Source organism: Brugia malayi (genome assembly GCF_000002995.4).
Source record: "Brugia malayi strain FR3 genome assembly, contig: Bm_v4_Chr2_contig_001, whole genome shotgun sequence".
In the NCBI taxonomy this organism is placed as follows: Eukaryota; Metazoa; Nematoda; class Chromadorea; order Rhabditida; family Onchocercidae; genus Brugia; species Brugia malayi.
Genome location: NW_025062476.1, coordinates 4600139 through 4623543, shown reverse-complemented (window position 1 = coordinate 4623543; position 23405 = coordinate 4600139). Strand labels below are relative to the sequence as shown.

Genomic DNA, 23405 nt, shown 5'->3' with positions numbered 1-23405 from the left:
ATTGATCTCCCGCCTAATCGTTAGATTATTTGAGTTCCATTTTTCTACAGTTTATACTTGTTTCCAGTATTATGCAGTTCACTGAAAGAAGTTCAGGGATATCGCGTAGTTGACATAAATTAACCAAAATAACTTCAATAAAGTATAATTATTTACTTTTTCTTGATAATCAAGAAATAATATTAGAGTAAAAAAGCGCTCTGATTCAATCAGCGATACTAGACAATGTGAGAGAAACCTGCAGTAGTACTTCGTGGCGTTGTTTGATGCAATGTGAGCTTTCAGTACTTCATTAGGCTAAATTGCGTTTACCAATGAAATCGGATAATTTAAGCTAATTGTAAGAGATGAATAATTTGAATAAAAAATCGTCAACGAAAAACAAGTACCAGAGAGCTATGCAAAAACACCGAACAGCTTACTATAAGAAAGACAACATAAATACGGCAACATGAATGAAAATAAATCTTACTCCTTAGAATAGAAAACATGTTCTTTGGAGTTCATTAAAAAACATTTTATAAAACATCGTCCCGGGGACTGAGATCCACAGGTGGGACCGAAATATGTCAAATAAAAGAAGTAAACAACTGTCAACTGGCATGCAAGCTTCACCAATTAGTCTTTCTTCACAATTAAACCTCACAAGTACTAGTACCTGAGAAAAGGTACATATGAAAATGAAAGGCCATAAAATAAGCAGGCGTAAATCAAAAAACTGATACATTGTTGATGCAACATTAGCTTCCTGACAGCAAATGAATATCATTAGGAATAACGGAATTGAGAAAGGATGCAGAGTAATAGATATTTAATGATAGTTTCAGTTTATATCATCAAAAATGTGTGCTCAAAATCCATCAAGTTTTACACTGTTTCAGCATTATAATTAACAGTGTACAAAGCAACTACTTTTACCATGTTCAAGTATTATGGAAACGTGACGACTTGATTTATAAAACAGGAAGATAAAAAGCGGTAAATGTACAACAATTGCAAAAACAATAAACAGCAAAAGAAGGCTCAGAATTTAATTTATCCTAAAGTTCATTAATTAATAAACCTTTAAATATTAGCTTTTTAATAGCCCTATTATAAGAGCACTAGTATCAATAGTTACATATAAATGAAGAAAGCAATATAAATCAGCTTATTACTGATTATTACACTTTCCATATTTGAGCATAAATACACCAAAAAAAAAAAAAAGATAAAATAATATAGCGCAATGATCCTACTAACTGCTCTTAATTTCCTGAATTCTTAAAAAAATTACACGATTCTTTAATAGAACTTCAACTCCTTAAAAAGAATAAAAATTACGAAAATAGCAAATTTATTAGTGAAAAAAAAAGCTCAAAACCGGAGTTGTTAGGGAGAAATTATGTTGATCAATTACTAATTGCATTACCAATAATGCTTTTTCCTTGAACTACTGTACGTACTAAAATATTCAAATCATCAATGCATTTAACTTCGAGATTAGTACACATTGCTTGCCTCAACCGGAAAAGGTCATACCCTGAATTTCCTGCCTTCACGTTCAATTTAGGTGCTGGCATATTTGACAGTGTTTTCTGCTCCGATGCATCCAAAATTTTCTAGAAATGTTGGTTAAAACAGCACTTCAAACTCCCATCTCTATCTTACTAAACCTGTTTTTCTTAAAAAATAAATTCCTGTCTGGAATCAGAAGACAAAACAGACTGGAAGAATATCTATCATCTGTTAGTTATGACTTCTGAACGATTAACGTTTTCTGTAGAAACAGTGGATCTTCTTTGTTAAGTATCTATGAGTAGATTTGATAATTATATCTCAGATTTATTTATATTTAAAAATTATGAAAAATTGCTGCAGCAACTCAAAAAAATTATGAATAAAATATATTTTTGCGTTTTATTAAGTGTTAACAGCTGTTTTTTTTTAAAAAAAAAAAAAAAACCTGATAAACTCGAGGCAGTCTCTGTAAACCGTTCGAATTTGATAGCAATTGATTCCATATGGAAATGACATACTGGATAGTCTGCAAGTTCGATGGATGTTTAACTTGAAATTTTCATATTATGACTGGAAAAGAAACAAGAGAATATTCAGTTCTAGTTTCTTAATTCGCTTTCTTTAGTATTTACCTAAATTGTATCTCTCTATTTACTGAATCCAATACGTTTCACTAACCCTTTCAGAGGCATCATTATCCATCCTGTGCAGTCGAATAATCATTGCTTTGTATTCCTCATTCAAGAAATTTTCATTGTCTGCCAGAATACTATCATCCAATTCAGAACCGATATGATCAATGAGACGCTGACTTATCCTCTGCAGTACTTTTAGTAAACATACTGTACGGACTCACTACAAACATAGCAACAAGTTAACAAAACATAATCTTTAACATTTCGATGCTCTCCCCTGAAATCAATCGATAATTTAAAAATGTAACTAAGATTTGAAAGATCCAACTTACAATGACATAAATGATAAGAAGGGCATTATGTATCAAACAGAAAAACATCTTTTGATCTAGATTGGAAGACTTCACAGTCGCATACATATCAATTCTCTCCATCATTCGAATCGAAACACAGAGCAGACGCGACTGTTGTATGTCCGTAGAAAGAGTAGTGCCGCTCTGTTTGCTAGAAACATTTAACGTGACTTTCTCACGTAGTGACTTATACCATTACCTCTACACATTCAAGGTTCACAAACAAAAAACAATTATAACTCAAATGATTTTATTGAAGATAATCGAATCAAACGTGATTGACGAATGTATCCTATTCCATTTTATGGCTATTTTATTGCTTGGAAGAGTGCTTACATTGAAGAAAGATCAACTTTCTTGACGATATCGCTCATCACAGCTACCATTTGACAAAACAATTCATAAAGGATATGCGTATTCTGAAATAGAAATATAAATAGCAAATCTTTGCAAAGTCTAAAATTGAAAGAAAATAAAAAATAAATAAATGTGTAGTGACTGAATTTCAACTTTAAAAAACATTCGAAAAGCGGTAAATTTAACTTTATAAAAGCCCAAAAGAATTCAATAGATTAAATTTAATTACATGCAAGATGACTTCTGACGACGGATCATCCCCAACAAATTTCTCAACAACTTTCTCGCAAGCTGATACCACATTAGAATACTGGCTAAATTACGATCTATTAAAAGTAATTGAAAAGATCAGTAAATGAAAAACCGTCAAATAAAAACAAAAACTAAAGTAGTGCAGAAAATATATGGATCTCCTACACAAGAACAATAAACATTAAACTCAAATCAATTCATTAAATCTAAAAAGATTATTTCAATCAAAAGCATGAATAGAAGCATATACTTACGTTACATCTATATTCATCAGCATTCGTAAAACGAAAATCGATTTTGCTGAGTTATTTAATGGTATGCCGAATATTGATGCCCAGTCGATCAGAAACATTAATCTGTCAATGTAAAGCTTATCCGACATTTTCAGTGCCTTTTCGTAATGACCCACGTGGTTTGTAAGCAGCTAAAATGATAATTCAAATCAATTTTTGTTCTGCAAAGCAGCATGATGTCTAAAATAAAAGAGGAACAGCTTTGAAACAAAGAGATAAGAATGAAAAGTTATTCCAAGCGATGTGAAAAAAAAAAAAACTTGGATTGATGTCTTGCCTCTTGTATCAAGTTGAATGCACTTTCATCCCTTTCCAAAAATAGCTCGTCCATTACATTCAAAGCATTTAAGGCGCTGAAATCAAACTTTTTTGAAGGATTTAGAACAAGACCGATAAAGATTAATCGATATATTTGCTAAAATTTTAGCAAATGATCAGCAGCCATAAAACCAGACGGGGGTGAAAATATACCTCAAGAAATAACACAAACAAGAACGGCAAAGAAAAAAAAAGCCAGGAAAAGCATATAACTAGAAACATAATGAACAATTCTACTATGAACTCTGAACCAAACAAAGATACACTACTTCATTGTAGACAGTCTATTCGTCTCAAATTTGATTTATCAAAAGTAGGGGCAAGAACCTCTAACCTTTCCAACATAAACAGTCCGAAAAATCGCGCTGCATGCTCATAGTGTCGTTTGAATAGCGCGTCGAAATCAACTGGACCTTTATACGATACCATATCCAATAAATCCTGGAATTGCAAATACTTCAAAATAAATCTTTAAACAAAATAAGAAAAAATTCTGATTGAGAATCTCATTTCTTTGCAAACAACTGAAAAACGTACCCCATCCTTACATGGAGTGATAATGGTCCTATTTTCGGGTTCATACACAATAGTTGGATGGTCCGTATCCCACTTGATTATTTCTGCATCAAAGAGAGCATTATCTGTAGAAACTTCAAGTTTCAAATCATTTGGCAAGCTGTCAATCAATTGGACGATCGATTGAGCTGGCCGCTTTTGTTCTAAAAATAATAAAAATTCTGGCAAGCAATATAGAGATGTAATCACATTATACCAATTAGTACAGTGACGAATAATTATCTACTAAATCACAATACTTTGATTAGCATATCAGTTTCAGACTATGTTCATCCACATCACGATATCTGTGGTATCAAATCCTACTGGATAAAAAACTTATCGAATTTATGTCTTCCTTGAACAGAAGAACAATTTTCTAGAACAACACAACCAAAATGTAATTAATTTGATTATACTACTGGAAATCAAGAATTTTTTTCTAAAAAACCACAATCTTAGAAATGACTAATGAGCTTCTTCCAACACTCGCTACTGTAATCAACAACCCACTGTTACTGATCCAACATTTTTCAGGTGGGCAATACTTATTAAATAATAATCAAACAGGTACAAATACTTGACAAATATGTGACATCAGTTAATGCAAAAGTTCTTACCTTGTCCATAGAGCACGCCCTCACATTTCTTTCTCGTGTAAACTAAACAATATGCAGAGCAAGCTCTCCTCGAACCAAATGAATCTTCTTCAATTTGTTGCCAAGTTGCAGGCTCAACGCTTTTATCATTAAATTTACGCCACGACACTTCTTTATCTTGGACGTTACATAAAGGAGAGCTAGCTATATAGGCCCAGTAATGTCCAACATTTGCTTCACCCTCATGGACAATAACGCTATGCAAATGATACGGTTCCTGCAGCAATATGAAATACAAGTCGAAACTTTAATTCAAAATTGGGAGAAAACTTTATTTAAAATTAGTGAAGGGATAAAAATGAAATCAACTAAATGCTTTTGAATACAAATAACTGTACCTCCCTCATGCCATCGACATCAAAGATGGACTCAATATTTTCTTGCAGTGTATTCGCCTCTTTTTGCAGTTCTAAAACAAGTTTAAAATTTGGCATAAAATTTCCAACAAATAATCTAATAAACTAAAGAACCTCATAATTTAGACAGATACAGAGAATGGCACGAAAAAACTATCAACTGTTGTTCAGTTCTTCTCCCTCAGCAACTTATTTTGTCCTGGTTTTATAGAAAATTCAGAAATTTAGAAAAAAAAAAAAAAAACATTTATTCATTTATTCGCACCGTCAATTCGTTCCTGCGCATTTGCTGAAAGTGTTTGTAAGACGCTTGTCACCGTATTCATGTCAACATCTGCCGGGATTATCGTTCTATCAAGAGAAGGACATACCAACATTACATCCCCTCTTTCTAAAGATCATTATAAAAAAAAAATTAGCAATTTCTACAGGAAAATACACTTTTAGATTATATTCTCTGACCTAACTGATTTAGAACTTGGATTTAAAATGATTGAAACAGAATACATGCTTAGTTTTATTTCACGTCAGAAGCGGATAAAATCCTTTGTTACGAACAAAAATAACAGAAAAAAAAAGGAGACCATACCTACATGAGGACTCGAAGAATCAGATACAATTGAAAATGACGGAGTTTCATCACAAACTTCCATCGGCTGCTGTCTGCAAGTATCACAATTATCAGAGATATTTCTAAAAAATGTAACAGTGCATAGGGCCTCACGGTCTTCAGCTTAGCATTCTATATTTAGGAGGGAGAGGGAGATGTGTATCAATAAATTATGTTCAAAAAGAGACTTTAAGACTGGAAATACTTCAATTTAAAACTAATCTTCAACATAAATTATGTTTGATGAAAGCCAGCAAATATGAAATTAACAGTGGAAAATTCCTTGTGAGCAGAAAATCAAGCAAACCAAATTTTAACGCGAACATAATTCAATTTTAAACGAAAAGAACTAACGCATTTGTCGCTGACGATGCGTATTTGACAACAGCGTCTATAAGAGATGGAAGCGGTATTTTTGTGTCGCCGGCTGGAAACTTCTCCCATCTGCAAATTATGGCAGTGATAACCTTCTTAAAACTTTTACAACTAATGGATTTTAAAATTAACTGAAAATCAAAAGATCAAGAAAAATAGCTATATTCTTCGAAGATTTACGCTCAACCCTTTTCCATTCACAAATGAAGTAGCTATACTGATGGCATTTTGAAGAACTTTGGAAGTTAGCAAGAACCTAAAAGATATGATTTGTATGGAAAAACATAGAACAACCACGATAACGTTAATAAGGCTAACAAACCCTTCTAATTCACACATCACATGTGCAAGCCGTTTCTTCAAAGATTTCCGCTCAATTCGTTTTTCACTCACAAATGTACGATTTCGATATAAATAACGATCCATGTATATAACGCGAGGAAATTGAAATTGACTATGAACTTTTTCCGTTTGGCCATTTTTATAACTAAACCGAACCAGCGAAAAGATAACTACAGACGGCAAAGACTCAAACCATAGCTGAAAAAAAAAAAATTTTTTTTTGTACCAAAATTATTTTTTTGTACCAAAATTATGAAAAATACTAAGAAGAGAAAGCAGGAACCTCTTTCGCTGGTGCATCAGACAGGTGATAAGCTTCTAATGAATCATATAAGTTGTCATAACTAACATCCAAATTGATCATCTGGAGTGAGTTCGCCAACTTTAGAGGTGATGAAACTCCGATTGTGATTTCTTAAATATATTAGCAAAACAAATATCTTTAAAAACGTAAAATGAACATAATTCATTAGACAGGTAAAAGCAAGTGAACGAATAGATGTATTATACCAATATCAAACAACAAGCCCATTTAGCTGCTCTATACAAACTTTTACAAACATTCTTAAAGCGATACCAGCATTAGGCCGAATTTCAACATGTGAACCATGAAAAAGTGCATCAAACGGATGTTCCGGAGTGAGATTAGAATTGAGATCATCACTGCCTAATTTATCAAAATGCGCCTCACCACCTGGTGTTAATGTTTGCTCCGCGCTAGAAGCATTTGGCACCATATTTTCGTCCTGAATAGAAAATTAAAATATTTAGTCACAGTCAATTCTAATACATTAACTATGACCAAACTGTAAAAGACAGCAGCACTGTTGAGCATACATTAGTATCCATAATTTCTCCACATGAAATGCTGGAAGATGATGGATGGGGAGATTGCAACTGCACTTCTGATATTGATTCAACTCTGAAGGCTACCTCAAGCCACTCGATCAGTCGCAAAAGCATTTCAGTAGCGTCCTAAAGTTTTCTTTATTGTTACTTGTAAAGAGAAAATTTCAGTGAAGTAGTAGTTAAGCGTATATTACAATTTGAATCAAATATCTTTAAAACAAACCTGCTGAATGCCTATGCAAGGAGCAGCTTTATTCAGACTCATATTCAACTCGCTAATTATCTTTAATACATTTGTTGGATCAACATATGCGCGTGAAGATGCTTCAAGACAGGCAGCAAGCTGACGAAGAGATATTAAAAGTGAGGTTGTTAACGCATCCGTATTAGTCTATAACAGTCATGCGAACTTAAAAATCAAACAAAATTGATCATTAATCTAGCATTTATACGCTACTTCGTCTCGTTAACGGAGGCAATAAAAAGAACCAAGTCGTACAAAATATCGCACTGAATTAATTCAAAAAAAAGTGGCAGATATAATTCGAAAAACAAAAGTAGATAACGTCCTAGTAATGAAGAGAGTTATATGAGGACACGGTCCAACCTAATTTTTATAGCTGGGAAATAAAGCAAATGAATGCTGAATTTTATATATGTGAGAAAAATACAGCGATGAAGAATTCAGCTGCATAATTTTTAAGAGGTTTTACCGAGCTCAAGAGTGAAAAAAGAGAAACCTCATTGGGTTGGCCTGACTCATTTCCCCAAGAATTTGATTTACCGGTGATATATTTCGTTCTATTATTGACTGGTGTATCGAACAATATTTGTCGGAAACGTGGAATATGGAACAGCGTCTGAAAAAATCATAGAAAGTATAAACAAATGAAATTAGACACATCCATAAATAAAATGCCGCACCCGGGCACTTGATAATTTTAATTTTAGTATAATTATACATAACACGGTTAATGACGAAGGTTTTCACTTTGTTTCACTTTGGATAACAGGAACACCCTTAAATGTGTCATATAGATGAGGACTTACTTGCACAATAACGTTAAACCAACAACTGTTGCCTATATTTTTTAATCCCACAGGTGCTAAACCACACCGTCGCCTTTCATAAGGATTTTCCGGATCTCTTTGAGCAAAAGGTGAGAAACCAGGAATGTTTTGATTGTCTTTCAAGGACTCTTCAATAGCTCTGAAAATTTTAAATTGTCATAAATTCCATTTCTCTACTAAAAAGGATAGATTTAGTTACTGAACCGAAGACATTATCTGCTATGCCCAACCGTCATAACAATATAATTTATATACGCTGATCATCAGATCATGATGTCCAGCGCTACGTTAGCCGCAAAGATAATGCTTTTTTTTTTCATAAATATCGATGTACTACAACCAGAAGAAATATAGTCTAAGGCATTTCACAGAAATATGACGAGACATACTTAATAACATCCTGTTCTTCCCGATTTCCTAGCACACTTCGTGGTACGTTTCCCCATTTTTGAACACCCTTATCCTCATCAGACGTTAGATCGATTACTTTTGGTTCTTCCATCGTTGTACCACGGGTATTAAAAGCATATGGACGGCTAACTGATGGAGCTGGAGAAGGAACATCCAAATGCTAAAAAATTGCAAACATTCTACATGTAAAAATATGCTTTTTTAAGATTTGAAAAGTACAAATGCATGATGCAACTTTTCATTAAACAGATATATTAAGATAAATCTTGAGGCTCTCCTCTGAAATGTTTTTATAAGCATTAAACCTAACATCCCCAGCTTTTGACACAAACATCACTATAAACAATTTGAAATACTCAAATGCATGACGCAAAATAAAAGCGAAACTAGGTTTTAGATAGGGAAAATAAAACTTTAAACACTAATGTAACCTCATCGAATCGGACTTGCTTATTTGGCTTTTCGACCGATTCCATTCGATCGAAATAAAGACTAATGACATCGTTCAAAACGTTATTACCACTTAAATGCGATTGAGTATGAGATCCATGACTCTAAAGCACATATACTGAACTGTCAAATACGTTAAGGACGACGAATTTAAAAGAACAAAACAATTTGCATAAACGTATTACCAGCTCACTCACCCAATAATTAAACTGTTTTTTTGCTCATTGATATATTTGAAAAAAAGGCATCACGCTGTACGCTACATATTTACCATATGATTGAATCCACTGGTTGCAAATGCAACACAATGATAGCTCATCGCTGATAAATGAATTATAGTCAAATAACTTCATTTCGATACTAACCTTAATCGCCTGCACAAGCATTTGTTCATTGACGCTGCTGCCTAAGAAATTTTTCACTTCATTGAAGAAACCCAATTCTTCCGCTGTCAACGCATTCTGCTGAAAGTGTTTCCAATCACAGAAACAGAAGAATAAAAAGTCTTTTAATTGACAGTAATCAACTCTCAGTATTGAACAAGTTACAATTTCATCTCATCTACTTATTCCAGCTATTTTGAATGGAATGTATCTTCGTTTTTTATGCAACAACAAACTAACGTGAAGGGATCTCGACAATCGCTCTGGTTCTTCCCCTTCGATCGGGCCAGGGCCCTTTCCTCCCACTATTGAGAGTATCGTCATAACTTACCGAGATCTGCAAAAACACTCATTAGAAACATCTCTCCTCTCCTATCCTTTTGTAGTTCACAGCTTCTGCCTTAATTCTCTTCCAGTTTTTCTTTTTTTTTTTTTTTTTTTCAGAACAAACTATTCATCATTATATTTCTAATGAATAATCACAAATTCCAATGAATAATCAAAAATTCCATTTTGGAATTGTGCCAAAATGCTTTCCATTTTTCCGCAAGTTAAGGAAGTTGTAAAATATCCCACAAATCCCAAAGCAAATTTGCGAGAATATTCTTAGATATTAGCGGACGTAATAAATGAATTACTGCGGATTGTGAGTAAGCATATTCAGATCCGAATTCTAATTAAAATTAGAATAGCTCAGAACAAGATGAAATACATTTCCTCAGATCAGATGCATTACCAGTGCTGGGGAAACCCAGAACCGTACACAAACATACACACAAATACTGATAAGTAATTCACTCTGACCCAAACAATGCAAATTCATTTCCTCATTTCCCGTCTTTCAACCAGCTGAAAAGTCTACAGAATGAAAATTTTCGTTGTAAAACCTCACGTATACAACATACAGCCAGCTGTCACTGATCACAATTTTAGTTTCAGTATAAATGAAAAGTGAAATGGTGTGGTACAATGGGTCAACATGTTGTAGATACGATAGCAACTTGCGCACATTTTAACCGATGCTTAAGACACTTGATACTATCTCTGACATAGCTCGTGCCTAATTTAGATAACTTTATTATATGTCTCGATGACTTCAGAACTAGTGGTCATTTCCGCCCTACAGAAGCTATACAAAAAAACTCTATTGAGGACAGATCAGTGGTAGTTTGCAAATTCGTTGAGCAACTCACTTAATGAACTTTTTATCTCAGTCATCCATCTACAAATTTCATGACTTTATTATGCGCCAATTGCGATATTCCTTTCCACTAGTACCTATTAGACATCTAACCTAAGATTAGGCCTTGCACAACTTGTTAATTATTTCGTATTTCGTGACTTTCATTAATTATTTTTTATTTCATATTTCATGACTTGAACCGATAATTTATTTCATATTATTGACCGTAAATACCTTTCAATTCTCTCTTTCACTTATCGTTATTATTCACACCTTCATTTGCTTTACTGTAGGACAATAAGTACAGCGAACTGACAGTGCTATTTTGAACCTGAAAGGTAACGAATCATGCTGCACGTTGCCGAGACTTCCCGAGGACTATACCCCACCTCAACCTTCCTCCAGCTGGCTCTTATCGAAATGCATCAAGCGCTTATCGCACAGAGCGTATGGTCCGAAGTTTATATTAGAGTCGCAACACAATCAGAGAGAGAGAGAGAGAGAGAGAGAGAGAGAGAGAGAGGTGTGGATTCGGTGGTCAGATTGTGTTGTCATGTGGATTGGACAGGGCTGGGGTCACGTCTGGTCAGGTCATTGGGTGTTGGTTGTATGGAGTGAGCGGTGCAGTATTTCTTGCTCTTTTCTGACTTTTTCACACTAATTTTTTCTATAGCCGTATTTTTCCAGATGTTTTTTTTCTGCGTCCCTCCCGCAGTTTCGCGGTGTTACGCATTGCATTCTACTCCCCACTGCATGACCTCGCCACGTGACGGAACTGCAAAGATACGTGTATTATAAATCTGAGTATAGTTCATAAGATTTATGATACCGTTAGGCGCGTAATTTAAACACGGGTAATTTTTATGCTTTGAATGTTATTATTACTGTATGTGAGTGAAGCGTTGTTAGACATTGACAACGATAACGTTGCACATTTAGCTGTCGCTGGTTTTGTTGCCATTGTCATCTATGAGTGTTAAATGTGTGTTTTTTTTTTTTTTCTGATTTGTTACTTTTTCATTTTTTTTTTTTTTTTGTTATTAAAAAATTTCAGTTTTTGCAAGATTTTTTCTTATTTTCAGTTTTTTTTTTTTTTACAAAAAGTTTTCTTTTTTTTACGTCCCACAGTTTTTGTAATCGAAATTTGGAGCAATTTGAATTATATGAAAGACAACAATTACGAATATAAAATAATGAGCCGCAAGATGAACATTTTAAGGAGCTACATTTTGGTGTCTTTTGAACATTCGCGAGATTCTGTAATATATCTATTGTATTTGTAACGTATCTCTTCTGTAATATATTTATATTGATCCTGTAACTATCCCACAAAGGTGAGGCATGGTGTAAAAAATAAAATGAATATGTTTCTGCTATTATTTCATTTCTGTATGGAGTTGATCGAAAAAGCAAGTTTTTTTCAATTAATTTCTAGAGAATTTCCAAAGTTATTCTTACCACTGCTTCCCTTTTATTGTCAGTAAAAAGTAATTCTTTCTTTATTCTTTAACGATTGTTGAATATGGAGTATTTCCGTATTCACTTTGTTATGTGTTTTCGCTTGAATATTTCTGTATTTTTTAAAGATTTATTTAAGAAGTTGTATGGACTTACAAAAATCTTTCATGCTATCATTAGTATTTTGCTCTTTCAATTTCGATTTTTATATTGTTATAATTTTTTGAGACTCCTTTCTGAAACTAACAAATTGTTTTAGTAGTGATTGTTAGTTTTGCGGCAACCATTTTTTTTTTCTTAAATTTAGGATTATATATTGTGTTTAGGATTATAATGTAGTCCTAATATTTCTTAAATTTATAGGATTATATACTGTAGAATTCCTTCAACTTTTTTCTGAAATTTCACTTATGCATTACAAAATTTTTTCATATTTTTTTGAAAACTATTTTAAATGTCTTCTTTGAAGTTTTTAAAAGAGTAAACACAAAAATCGCCCATGTGTTAGACGCTGCCACATTTCATAAGTGATAAGGTTGATCTGCAGCTATTTTTTGAAACAATTTACAAAAAGGAACTTGCGTGTTAAGTCAAGCCATTTTATTTCCGATGTTTATTTTAGTGTTAATAACATTAGCACATACGGCTCTTCACTTCATTTATTTTAAATTTTGGTTGAAAATGAAACTGCCGAAATTTGATAGTTCATTAGAATTTATGCATCTGTTGGTTTAGCTAAGCTCTCCTCAGTTGTCACTTTAATCTTCGCTAGTTGCTCGTATTTTAGCTAATAATGTCCTCATCTGGTGCTTTTCTTATGCCTTATGTTCATCGTTTTGGTTGCTGATTGCATTATCCATTGCGCTGAAAATTGGAAATATTCTACTTTTCAGGGGATATCTGTGATCCATGGAAGAATCCAATGGTGGGTCAAGAGTGGACGCACTGAAAATGAATCACCCAGTAAGTATAGATGCTCAAGTGCAAACCGATGATGGATTGCATCGTGAAGGAAAATCTTATCGCGGGCGTGGACGAGGACATTGGAGAGGTGGTGGTCGTGGTGGTCGAGGATTTAAACGGAGAACACGTGGTGGTAAGCTTATTTTCATTTTTTTTTTTCAAATTTTTAGCTAAGTAAGCCTAATTTGTATATTTTACTGTGAAATATGCCTTACGAAGCTAAGGACAAATCTTGATGCTACAAATGATAACGAAGAATTCATTTTATTTATGCCATCTTTAATTGTCACCTATATGCTTCAGGTATCACAATTACTTCAACTTGCTTTTCTATTCTTGCAAACATTTTTTTTTAAATCAAGTTGATGCGGATTTAAACGATCTTTTTTTCGAAGATGGTGGACCGTGGAACAAGCGACGGCGGTTTGGTTATACAGGTACCGTTGATGATTTCCCGTTTCTTCATGGTGGCAATAGCAAGGATCCGTTAAATCTGAAGTCGGTGAAACCAGTCGATGAAACAGAAAATATGAAACCAATCGATATCATCATACCGAAGAATATTCATGACCCGTTAAATCTACGAAATGTCAACAAAAATCGTGCTAGGAGGTTTTTTTTTTAGGTGTTCTAAATCAGATTTTTTTGGCTTATGTGTAACAATATGAATCGGAATATTTAATTCAAATATTTATATTTTTATTTAATTCAAAAAGTGAATATCGATTATGCAGCATTCAAATAACTTACTGAAGTGCAGATATTATTAGTTGAAATAGTATAACCTTTAAGACATATTTTATATTGAAATACTTCATCAAATATATCAAGTGCTATCATTGTTGTTTGAATCTTTACAAAAAATTCTTAGATTCCAGGCAAGAAACATTTCTTCCAGAATCCAGTTTTTGGCAAGACTTTGTTTCAGAAAAAGACGCAATAGCAAACTGACAGAAAAAGAAGAAGCTGAAGGTAGTAGCGAAAGCTCATCTAAACGGCGGGGAAGCATTGCTAGCGGGGTGAACGAAAAGAGACAAGAAGATCCGATTGTATCACCTATACCTCTTTCAGTCGTGGTAGTGTTTAGTTCTGCCAACAAGCTATATTAAAATTTCTCATTTAGAATAGTTGAAGAACTGTTTGTTTGCTTCAAAAAATATATTGTGATTTTCATCCTAATTCTCTTTTTTACTGTTCTCGCACAGTTTTATTATTAAGATTCTTAAATGTTTATAAAAGCGTTTGTTGAAGAGGAAGTTTTGCGGAAATTCATCCAGAAAGCTGTCGCATCAAAAAATCGAAAAAAAAGGACGAAAAATGCAGGATAGCACTGAAAAACTGCAACCGTCATTTGGAACGGTGCCAGGAGCGAGTCACTCACAAGCAATTGAAATATGCAAAGTAGAAGATGAGAAAATTGCAGATGAGAAAAAGAAAAAAGTAGAGAAAAAAGCGAGAGATAATCAAAGGTTCGCTGTTTATACTAGTTTCCAAATTTCGAGGTAATAAAAAAAAAGGTTTGAAAATTTTTTCAAGAGTATTCGTTGCCCTTTCTAGGTCACTGATTAATGGCTTTTTATTCCGTAATAATGTTTGATACTTTAATGCTGTTAATGCTTTCCTTGTATACTTTTTCTTTTTGTGTCCTAGGATTTAAATTATGGTTCCGATCTTCGAGATTTTCTTAAAAATTAGTTCCAACAGCATGGAAGAATTATATGAAGATTTAAACATATATCTCATATTTCTCCAATCAAGGATTTTAATCAATTTTAATTGAAGAGTTAATACTATGTGGACATAGTGAGAATGAAAGTTTATCAGGAAAATCAACTTAGCAGAATTATTCCTTTTTCATTTGTTTATGCTTTATGATATGTAAATAAATAAGGGTCCTTTTGCAGATTTCGATATGGTAATTATACTCGGTATTACGGAAGTCGTCTTGAAAAAGGTAGCGGCCATGATCCGCGGATGAAGGTGTTGAAGAAAGAATGGTTCGAGAAAAAATCAGTTTTAGATATCGGTTGTAATGTTGGCTATTTGACTCTCTCCATTGCCAAGGAGTATCAACCGAGGAACATTGTTGGCATTGATATCGACGCTCATTTAGTTGGCGTGGCCCGAAAGAACATACGGCACTATTGTGACAACGATGTACCTGTATGCATTTAAAATTCCAATATTTTTCGAAATTTTTTTTCTAACTAAATTTTGACGTCAAATACCTAGCCAGGAGTAGTTAAGTATACCCATGGTACTTCGCTTTTCATCTCATTATTTCGAAATAAAGTTAATTGCCATAGGCGATTCATGTCTGATCGGTTTTTGGAATACTTATTGTATTGTATATAAAGATGGAATTTTGAAAGCCGTATCACTTCATTTAGAATTGATCGTTATTAATCTAGATTGTTGCTGGTTTCCCAGCATCATTTGCTCAACGCTATGGGCCAGTTTCCGCACCGCTTACAACTTTTTCAACTAAATTCCCCGATAACATATGGTTTCGTTGTGAAAATTATGTACTGGAAAAGGATGAATTGTTAGATGCGGTGTGTGATTTTCTTTTGTCAGTATGTAAAAGTTACTGTTGAGTACATAGTTTCAAAAACTTCAAAAATTTTTAGAACTTAAATTGGTCAAGAAAACTTATTTATTGATACCGTTGACTCTGATAAATATCAGTTTGTTATCAGTAGATGCGCTTTACAGTATTTTCACTTCGTTCCATCATTATTTCGTGTTTTTGATTGTTTAAATAGTTGTTAAATTTTAAAATATTTTGAGGTCAAAGAAGAATACGATGTTATCATGGCGTTAAGTATCACGAAATGGATTCATTTGAACTGGGGAGATGCTGGAATCAAGCGTTTTTTCAAACGTGTTTATCGACACCTTCGTCCTGGTGGTCTATTTATCTTGGAACCACAAAGTTTTGAAACCTATAAGAAACGATCAAAACTGACGGCAAGTAGTTTGTCCATTGCATACGCTGATGAAATAGTTAACTTATGCCTTTCAAGTAAAAAGCTTTAAAAGTATGTTATACAGCAACTTAATCTCTTGAGCTTTAGAAAGACATCAGTGACATGTACAAAGCGATTGAATTTATGCCAAATGCATTCCAAGAATATTTAATTGTCGATATTGGTTTTGATATCTGTCAACATATCGATCCTCCTAAAGCACATACAAAAGGTATTTTTCGGGCTTTTCTGTTTACTGATTGTCATTCTAATTTATGTTGTTCACTTAGGGTTAAGTGACAATTTGAGGAGATAAGTGTCATATCTCATTTCAGTAAGCTGTTTCAAGGTTGAGCTTCAATTTGCAGTTCTTTTGAACTTTTATTCAAAATGTACAAATGGATTTCAGGTTTCGAGCGACCGATCCAGGTATACTGCAAGCGGGTGTCTCATTCTTTTACCAAAGCAAGTTGTTATGATCACGACAGTCTTCCGAAAACTTGTGCCGCAGATTCATTTTCACTGTGTAATGTTACTTCTGAAGTCGTAACAAAAACTTCGATTGCAATGGAGTCACACGTAGGTAAGAGAACTATCATGTTGCACCTTGCTGATCCTTGGTACTGGTTTTTTTTTTGTCGAATATTTTGAGTTATACGAGCAGCAAAGATTCTTCACAAATTTAGAGGCATATTTCTGAAAAGGACCTTGAAGTTATTTTCAGGATAAATGAACGTTTGCAATAAGAAAAGTTCATGATAGAGTTTCTGTGGAAGAAAGAATGAAACAAAAAAGTCTGGTGTGTAGGTTCCAGTATGTTTCAAATTTAGGTTCATTTTTGTGCCGCCATTTATTGTTAAGCTTTTCTTTTTTCTATGTTTTCCTCCTAATTTTTTATAACATTTCCGGAATGTTTTGTTTCCAATATTTTGTTATATTTTATGAGGTTTCAGAAAGCGCGTAAATATGCATGTTCTTTTATCCTCATAAAAGAAAAATCCTAAGCAAATATTGTGAGTAATTCTGTTCTTATTCCATTTTTCTTAGAAAATATCTTGTGGACTGTCGCTTTAGTTGAAAAAGAATGTGAAATATATGGTTAATACTAATACGTTTTGTGTAGAATTATCCTCAGAGATAGTATCAAATTTGCTTTCAATCAGCTTACTGGTGTTCATTAATACGGTAAATCTGTTTGCATTGCTTTTTTTTTTTTTTTTTTTGTTTTTCATACATTCTTCTTAAATCTCATTGTGATTTTTCTCATCTTACTATTTTTTTTTTCGTTAATTTAAGAATTTGACTTCGTTTGTTGAATAAAAAAATTATTAAACTAATTGATGTGTGAATAATACAGCGAGCATTAATGAAATCTGATTAATGACAGTAAGCATTTTTGGCAATGCAGTGTACCTGAATTGAGTTCTGTGTAAAGACGAGAGTCCATCCAACTTTGTATATGCCAGGATTCATTGATCTATACTATTATACGCTATTATTTACATTGTTTTATGTATGAAAACTTATGAAATTCACTGGTCTGATCAGAAAGTTTATTGGATTTATTTTCTGAATGATTGTTGTAGTGAAAATTTCTTGTTTAAATAATCTTTTTGATTTAGATTTGCATAAATGAAGTATTAGTTGAAAAAATATTTATTATTAGTTGAAGAAATATTATGTAATAGATGATAGGATAACAGAGATATCAGAATGAAGTTGATCACCAGATTATTGTTTAGTTCATAGGAAAATTGAGATTTGGCTGGGTAATCATTGGAAGCGAAATGTTTTAAATCCAGAGATAGTAGAAGAATTTTATTCTTATTGTGTGAGCTGATACGTGCTTATATCATGAGATTTTTTGCAATATTTTTACAATTGCAATTAAGAATGCAGTAACAGACAGATTATATTGATGAAGGATGTTTTCTAGGATATTACAGTAACTTGGTGATATTTTTTCAAGCCACTACATATCAGATATCACAACAAACCTTATCATTAGATTTGAAGATTTTCAAAACATCATACGACATGATGATTAAAAGACTTATTACTTTAAACATAATTTATTATTTCTTATTGAATATCTACATTAAAATACATGCTAGCAAATTTAATCAAAATTTATTCTCTAAGACCACTTTTAATGATCTTGATTGATCATGTTGTTTTTAAAAAAGTTTTATTGCATTTTAACTGTTTAATCCTTCCTAACCGTAGTGCCTTTAGTTTGATTCAAAAGCGGATCATCTGAAGAGGATTCTTGTTTCTAAAGCTTGAACTGTGTTTTCTTAAACGGTTAATTCCAAATGACGTCTCATAACTATTCGAGATTTTCTAGAATTGATTTTTATGTTTGTACTGCCTGGATAAAAATATGTTGTCATGACTATACCAGTGTATATTGTGTAATTTCTTTTTGTATTGGAAAATGGATTAAGTATATTTCCTTTACACCACAGAGCTGTAATTTGGGATGTACATTCGTTCGTGATCAATACTGGGTTGAATATTTTTAGTTTGTGTAGTGTTGCTGGAATAACTTTTCTTTAATTTTGAATACATTCAATTGGTTGCTAAGATAAAGCTCATCTTTTGGTGTTTAATGAAGGAAAAAGCCAAAAAATATTGATTTAGAATTTTTCTATTTCAACACAAAAACCAATGTTACGCGAAATTTTCTGAATGAAGTCGTTAATTTATTGCCATTTTCTATTTTTCTCATTTTCAGAAATGGAATGGCCAAAGTTCGATTTTCCTAAGTGTTCGCATATCCAGTCATCGCGATTGTCAAATGTTGGGAGATCGAGTTGGGGTTTGAAAAGAAGTCGTTTTAAAATTTGTCGTTCTTTGACGGTCGATTTTGAAAATATCAAATGTAAGAAGAAAGAAAATTCAACGAAAGGATACACTGTACAAAACGAAAGTTTTATAACTCTCCATCAGCAAATGTTGCCGAATAGCAATCCACCAAGCTGCTCACGAAGAGATCTTTCCCAAATAAATGCAAAAGGAATACCACCATTATCTCCAATCCTCGTTAATGGATTTTTGAAGAATCCAACAGCTTATTCGCCTACACCTTTGAGAGATTCAAATTCAAATATAGGAACAATGTTAATATCGTCAAAGCGCATAGATTTGGTGAATCCAGTAGTAACCAGCAATTCACATTGCGAGACTCCCATAATTCTTGAGTCTTCAGAACCTGCATTTACTCTGCCATGTGCGAAACAATTACTTTTATCAGATGGAAGTTTAACTTCTTCACTGCAGAAGTTAGAGGTAATACCACGAAATCCAACTTTTACTAGCCAGTCTAAATCACGCACTTCTTTTGTTGCTGTTATGAAAGAATCCGATAGTTTAAATTGGAAGTGTAAAAAAAGTGGTAAGGAAGCAAATTACAGCCCTAAATTGCATACATTTCCATCGATAACATCTTCAACAAATCTCCACTGTTCAGGTAGTTCTCCAATGTCTCTGGAAACTCTTCCAACATCTGAAATTGATTACAAAAAATTGAACGAGAACAAGAACTTTTCGAACTTCGATTTTTTAGATTCTCAATTAAGCTTGGAATCTGACAAATCCCTCACGCTACGACACACACGAAGTGATGACGATGTTTTCCAAAATCATACTGTATCTGTTGACGATTCCGGAAGTGGTGTTTCTACAAGCGAGCAATCACGTGACTGCTTTTTTGATGTAACAATTCATGAAATCGAACCAAATGATTCGGATCATGAGACAAAACTTATTGCAGAAGACACATCACCAATAACAAATCAGTTAAAATTATATGATTTCCAAGGCGGGAATAGTGAGGCGATACATCAAAAGCAGTATCAACGTTTGAGTAAGCTAGCAGAAACTCTCAAAAAGCGATTGTTTATTGCTTCATCAGATTTAGTTATGTGGAAATGTGAGGAACCAAACCAACATCCGGTTAGACGTGTTACAGTAATTTCAGGTGTAGAACAATGGGGATTCTGCTGGACGCTAGTCAAGAATGCTAATGATTCCGAAATTTCCCATATTGTAGATTCGAAACCAATGAAAAAAAGTGCTGATATGCTGTATAGAAACAGAATTCAGGAAGATACAAGTGCTGATGATAATCAAGAAGATCGAAGATATCATGATTCACTGCAGCGAACTTCACGGGAAACTTTTTCAATTTATCAACCTCTTTCAAAATTGAATACTTCTTTGGGTGAATTTATTCTATCACCTCGTTATTACCGCTGAATTTGTTTAATAAAGAGAAAAGTTATTGAGAGTGATGTCTAGATTAATTTAAAAAGTCAGTAAAAATTGGAGGATATTTGTACCAATTTGTTGGAACAGTGAAACTTTTTTTGAATGGAATTTATGTTTGATAAGGACAATATGAGTGTATTTGTATTTGAAAGTAAGCTACGCATCAATCTTGAGCTTTGTATGGTGGAGTTTTTCTAAGTGTTTAAAAAATCCATTATGTTAGTGTTTGAAGTCTTTCATTTTGTGCAACTGACATTTGCATTTCTTAGATCTATTCCGAGTGATTGAATTTGCAGGAAATAGCAATATCAGAATATATAAGATAAAGCTGATTGTTTCCATTATTAAAAAATTTCATTTACTTCTATCACTGCAAAAAATTCAGGAAAGATTATGTGAGTGTATTCATATATCTTTGCTTTTAAAAGAATTATACGCTCTGTTTATGTATTTAAGCATTCATTTATCATTGCTACATTGATTGTTTTGGTTCATCTTTATTCAGCATTTTAACTCATTGTGTCTTATCATGTGTGTTTTCAATTGAAGGACTTGTATTTATGCAGAGCTTTTCAGCTTATGTACTAAAATGAAGCTTATAAAAATTTTCGATATACTATTAGAAGAAGGAAAAAATTAGTGGATTTCTTAAATTCATAAAAGTACATTTAACAAATTGTCATGTTGTAATATGATAGGAAGCTAGGCATTTGAGTGTCGTTCGTTCTTCAATTCATCTGTACAATATGTATTATTGTTATATATAAAGAAATTCGTACTTAGAAGGCTCATAAGCACCGTCCTCACTTAAATCCTAATGAAACATATGGATGGATTTAAGAAACAAATGCTTATTAGATTCACTCTTAAATTTGGTCTGCTGAGAGTAATGGAACGAAACATATGGTCTTCTTAGTTACTTTTCGATGGCTATCGCAATTATTATTAAGGATGAATGATATTAAGGTGCCAATAATTAAGTTTATGCAAAATTTGCATAAAGTTAATAGCAAAGAAGACATAAATACTTCTTAATTGCAAAGTTTGTTCATTTTACAACAATTTGGCTTCTGGGAGAATTAATTTGCTCATTGAGGAAATTTCAGAAGCTCGCATATAAGATGTAAAAATAGTTTGTGAACAAATTTGCTACCTAACATTTCGCTTCCATTAACAATTCACTTTTTGGATAATTTTATTTAGTGTTATTGTAAAGCTTCACTGAGACTTGAACTTCGAATCATATTCAAATTATTTTACACTCTTTTACTAGATAGTACGCAAAGAAAGATAGCTATGGTAAAATCATCTTATTTTGGTTTGGGTATCATCGATTGTGCTTATTCGGTGGTAGTTCGCACAAGCAACAAAGAAAACGCTGGGACTACAGCGAATATATTTGTACAAGTGTGTATCTTCATTTTTCCGAATTATAAGTGTAAATTTAAAAATTTAAGTTTTTGCTTGAAAGAAGAAAAAAGTGTGCTTAGAAAAATAATTTAACAATTTAACAAATTTAAGTTTTTATGATACCGACTTTGTAAGGGGAACATGCTGTACCATCAACTGGAACCAAATACTTTGTAGTTAACAGATATCGAAGGCATACAGACAGATAAAGTACGTCTTAAATGTTCAATTAGTCATCGAAAGAAATTTCAGCGCGGCCATGTAAGTCAAATTTTATTATAAGATGAAAGAAAAAAAAAAAAAAAAATGGAAAGAGGGGGATTTGAACCTCTGCTATTACCGTAATGGCTATTGAGGCATGTTTGATGTCACCCAAGAAATTCCCTGCTTCTAAAATTTTTTTAAATGTATATAATCTGTAAATAGCTCCTTTATTCCTCTATTTTGTTTCAGTCAGATCTATTTTTGCTAATTGAACAAAACCCATTATCAGAGCTCAAATCACTAGAAGTATGGCATGAAAAAAAGGGTGACTGCAAGCCTTGGTTACTGCATTCTGTATATATTATCGAACATATGCATCATATACTATATCAATTTCCATGTCACAAATGGCTTGGTGACGATCCTGATGACTTGGTTATACTTTCATTTGTAAAGAAAATTATATTACCTAGCATAAAAACAAAAAGGATTGATTTTATAAAGACTTCACAGCAGTAATCAATATTATGTTTTTTAAAATTGTTAAAAAGCACATACTAATAACACAAATTAGTTCTATATGGCCTTGCATCTTGCTATAAATTAATGCTATCAAGAATAAATAATAACCGCAGTTGCAACGTAATTGTAATTTTAACACAGAAAGATTCATTTATAGATTTCAAGTGTAAAGCTAAACGCTTCCGGACAACCGTTTAAAGTTTTGCAAGAAGGTGAACTATAATCAGATCCGCTTGCGATCTTGTCAATAAATTCTTTTGCAAATGGTATAAATTCCTGTATATGATGATACAGCAATTTTACATCTCAATCATATTCTATCATTTTCTTCGCTTGCAAATTATTTCTGTGCAGTTCTTTGTCACCTGTCTAAAATTTCATCATGAAATATCAAAGCTTTAGTATTTCATGATGAACGGGAGATAAAACAATGGGGTATAAATATGGAATGATGTAACCTGTCTGCATTCTCCATAAACAAATACTATTCTATTGCAGGAAAACCCATATAACAACTTGTTACCACAGCTCCCATTGAGGTATCCAACATTAATAATGAAAATGTATTATTAATAAAATGCCACCACCAAGCAGATAAGAAATGATTGACATATATGAAAAATATGCAATATAAAACTGCAAGGCCCACATGTAT

General features: G+C 32.9%; 4 protein-coding genes across 4 annotated transcripts; 3 read left to right on the top strand and 1 right to left on the bottom strand.

The window, feature by feature from the left end:
• Positions 1-1391: 1391 nt before the first annotated feature.
• Positions 1392-10093, bottom strand: Bm4754 (Ubiquitin carboxyl-terminal hydrolase family protein; the record flags this gene model as incomplete). The annotated part of the gene is made up of 26 exons (XM_043078411.1): positions 1392-1601; positions 1946-2026; positions 2179-2319; positions 2468-2639; positions 2825-2907; positions 3075-3159; positions 3352-3521; positions 3668-3743; positions 4043-4149; positions 4246-4427; positions 4884-5139; positions 5261-5331; positions 5544-5669; positions 5868-5941; positions 6243-6332; positions 6586-6803; positions 6889-7019; positions 7183-7351; positions 7443-7580; positions 7678-7845; positions 8195-8314; positions 8505-8664; positions 8915-9096; positions 9368-9490; positions 9752-9850; positions 10010-10093. 26 exons carry the CDS (start codon positions 10091-10093, stop codon positions 1392-1394), a joined length of 3516 nt encoding a protein of 1171 aa, XP_042934345.1.
• Positions 10094-13319: 3226 nt separating this feature from the next.
• On the top strand, positions 13320-17071 carry Bm6308 (conserved hypothetical protein,hypothetical protein; the record flags this gene model as incomplete). The annotated part of the gene is made up of 10 exons (XM_043078410.1): positions 13320-13506; positions 13769-13985; positions 14302-14449; positions 14625-14842; positions 15278-15536; positions 15785-15928; positions 16164-16343; positions 16451-16574; positions 16752-16925; positions 17067-17071. 10 exons carry the CDS (start codon positions 13320-13322, stop codon positions 17069-17071), a joined length of 1656 nt encoding a protein of 551 aa, XP_042934344.1.
• A 2010-nt stretch (positions 17072-19081) lies between these two features.
• On the top strand, positions 19082-20602 carry Bm7788 (Uncharacterized protein; the record flags this gene model as incomplete). Its single annotated transcript, XM_043078409.1, has 1 exon — positions 19082-20602. One exon carries the CDS (start codon positions 19082-19084, stop codon positions 20600-20602), a length of 1521 nt encoding a protein of 506 aa, XP_042934343.1.
• A 1308-nt stretch (positions 20603-21910) lies between these two features.
• Positions 21911-22973, top strand: Bm7787 (Uncharacterized protein; the record flags this gene model as incomplete). The annotated part of the gene is made up of 4 exons (XM_001896242.2): positions 21911-22021; positions 22202-22285; positions 22478-22663; positions 22908-22973. The coding sequence occupies 4 exons, from the start codon at positions 21911-21913 to the stop codon at positions 22971-22973; spliced, it is 447 nt and encodes a 148-aa protein (XP_001896277.1).
• Positions 22974-23405: the final 432 nt, after the last annotated feature.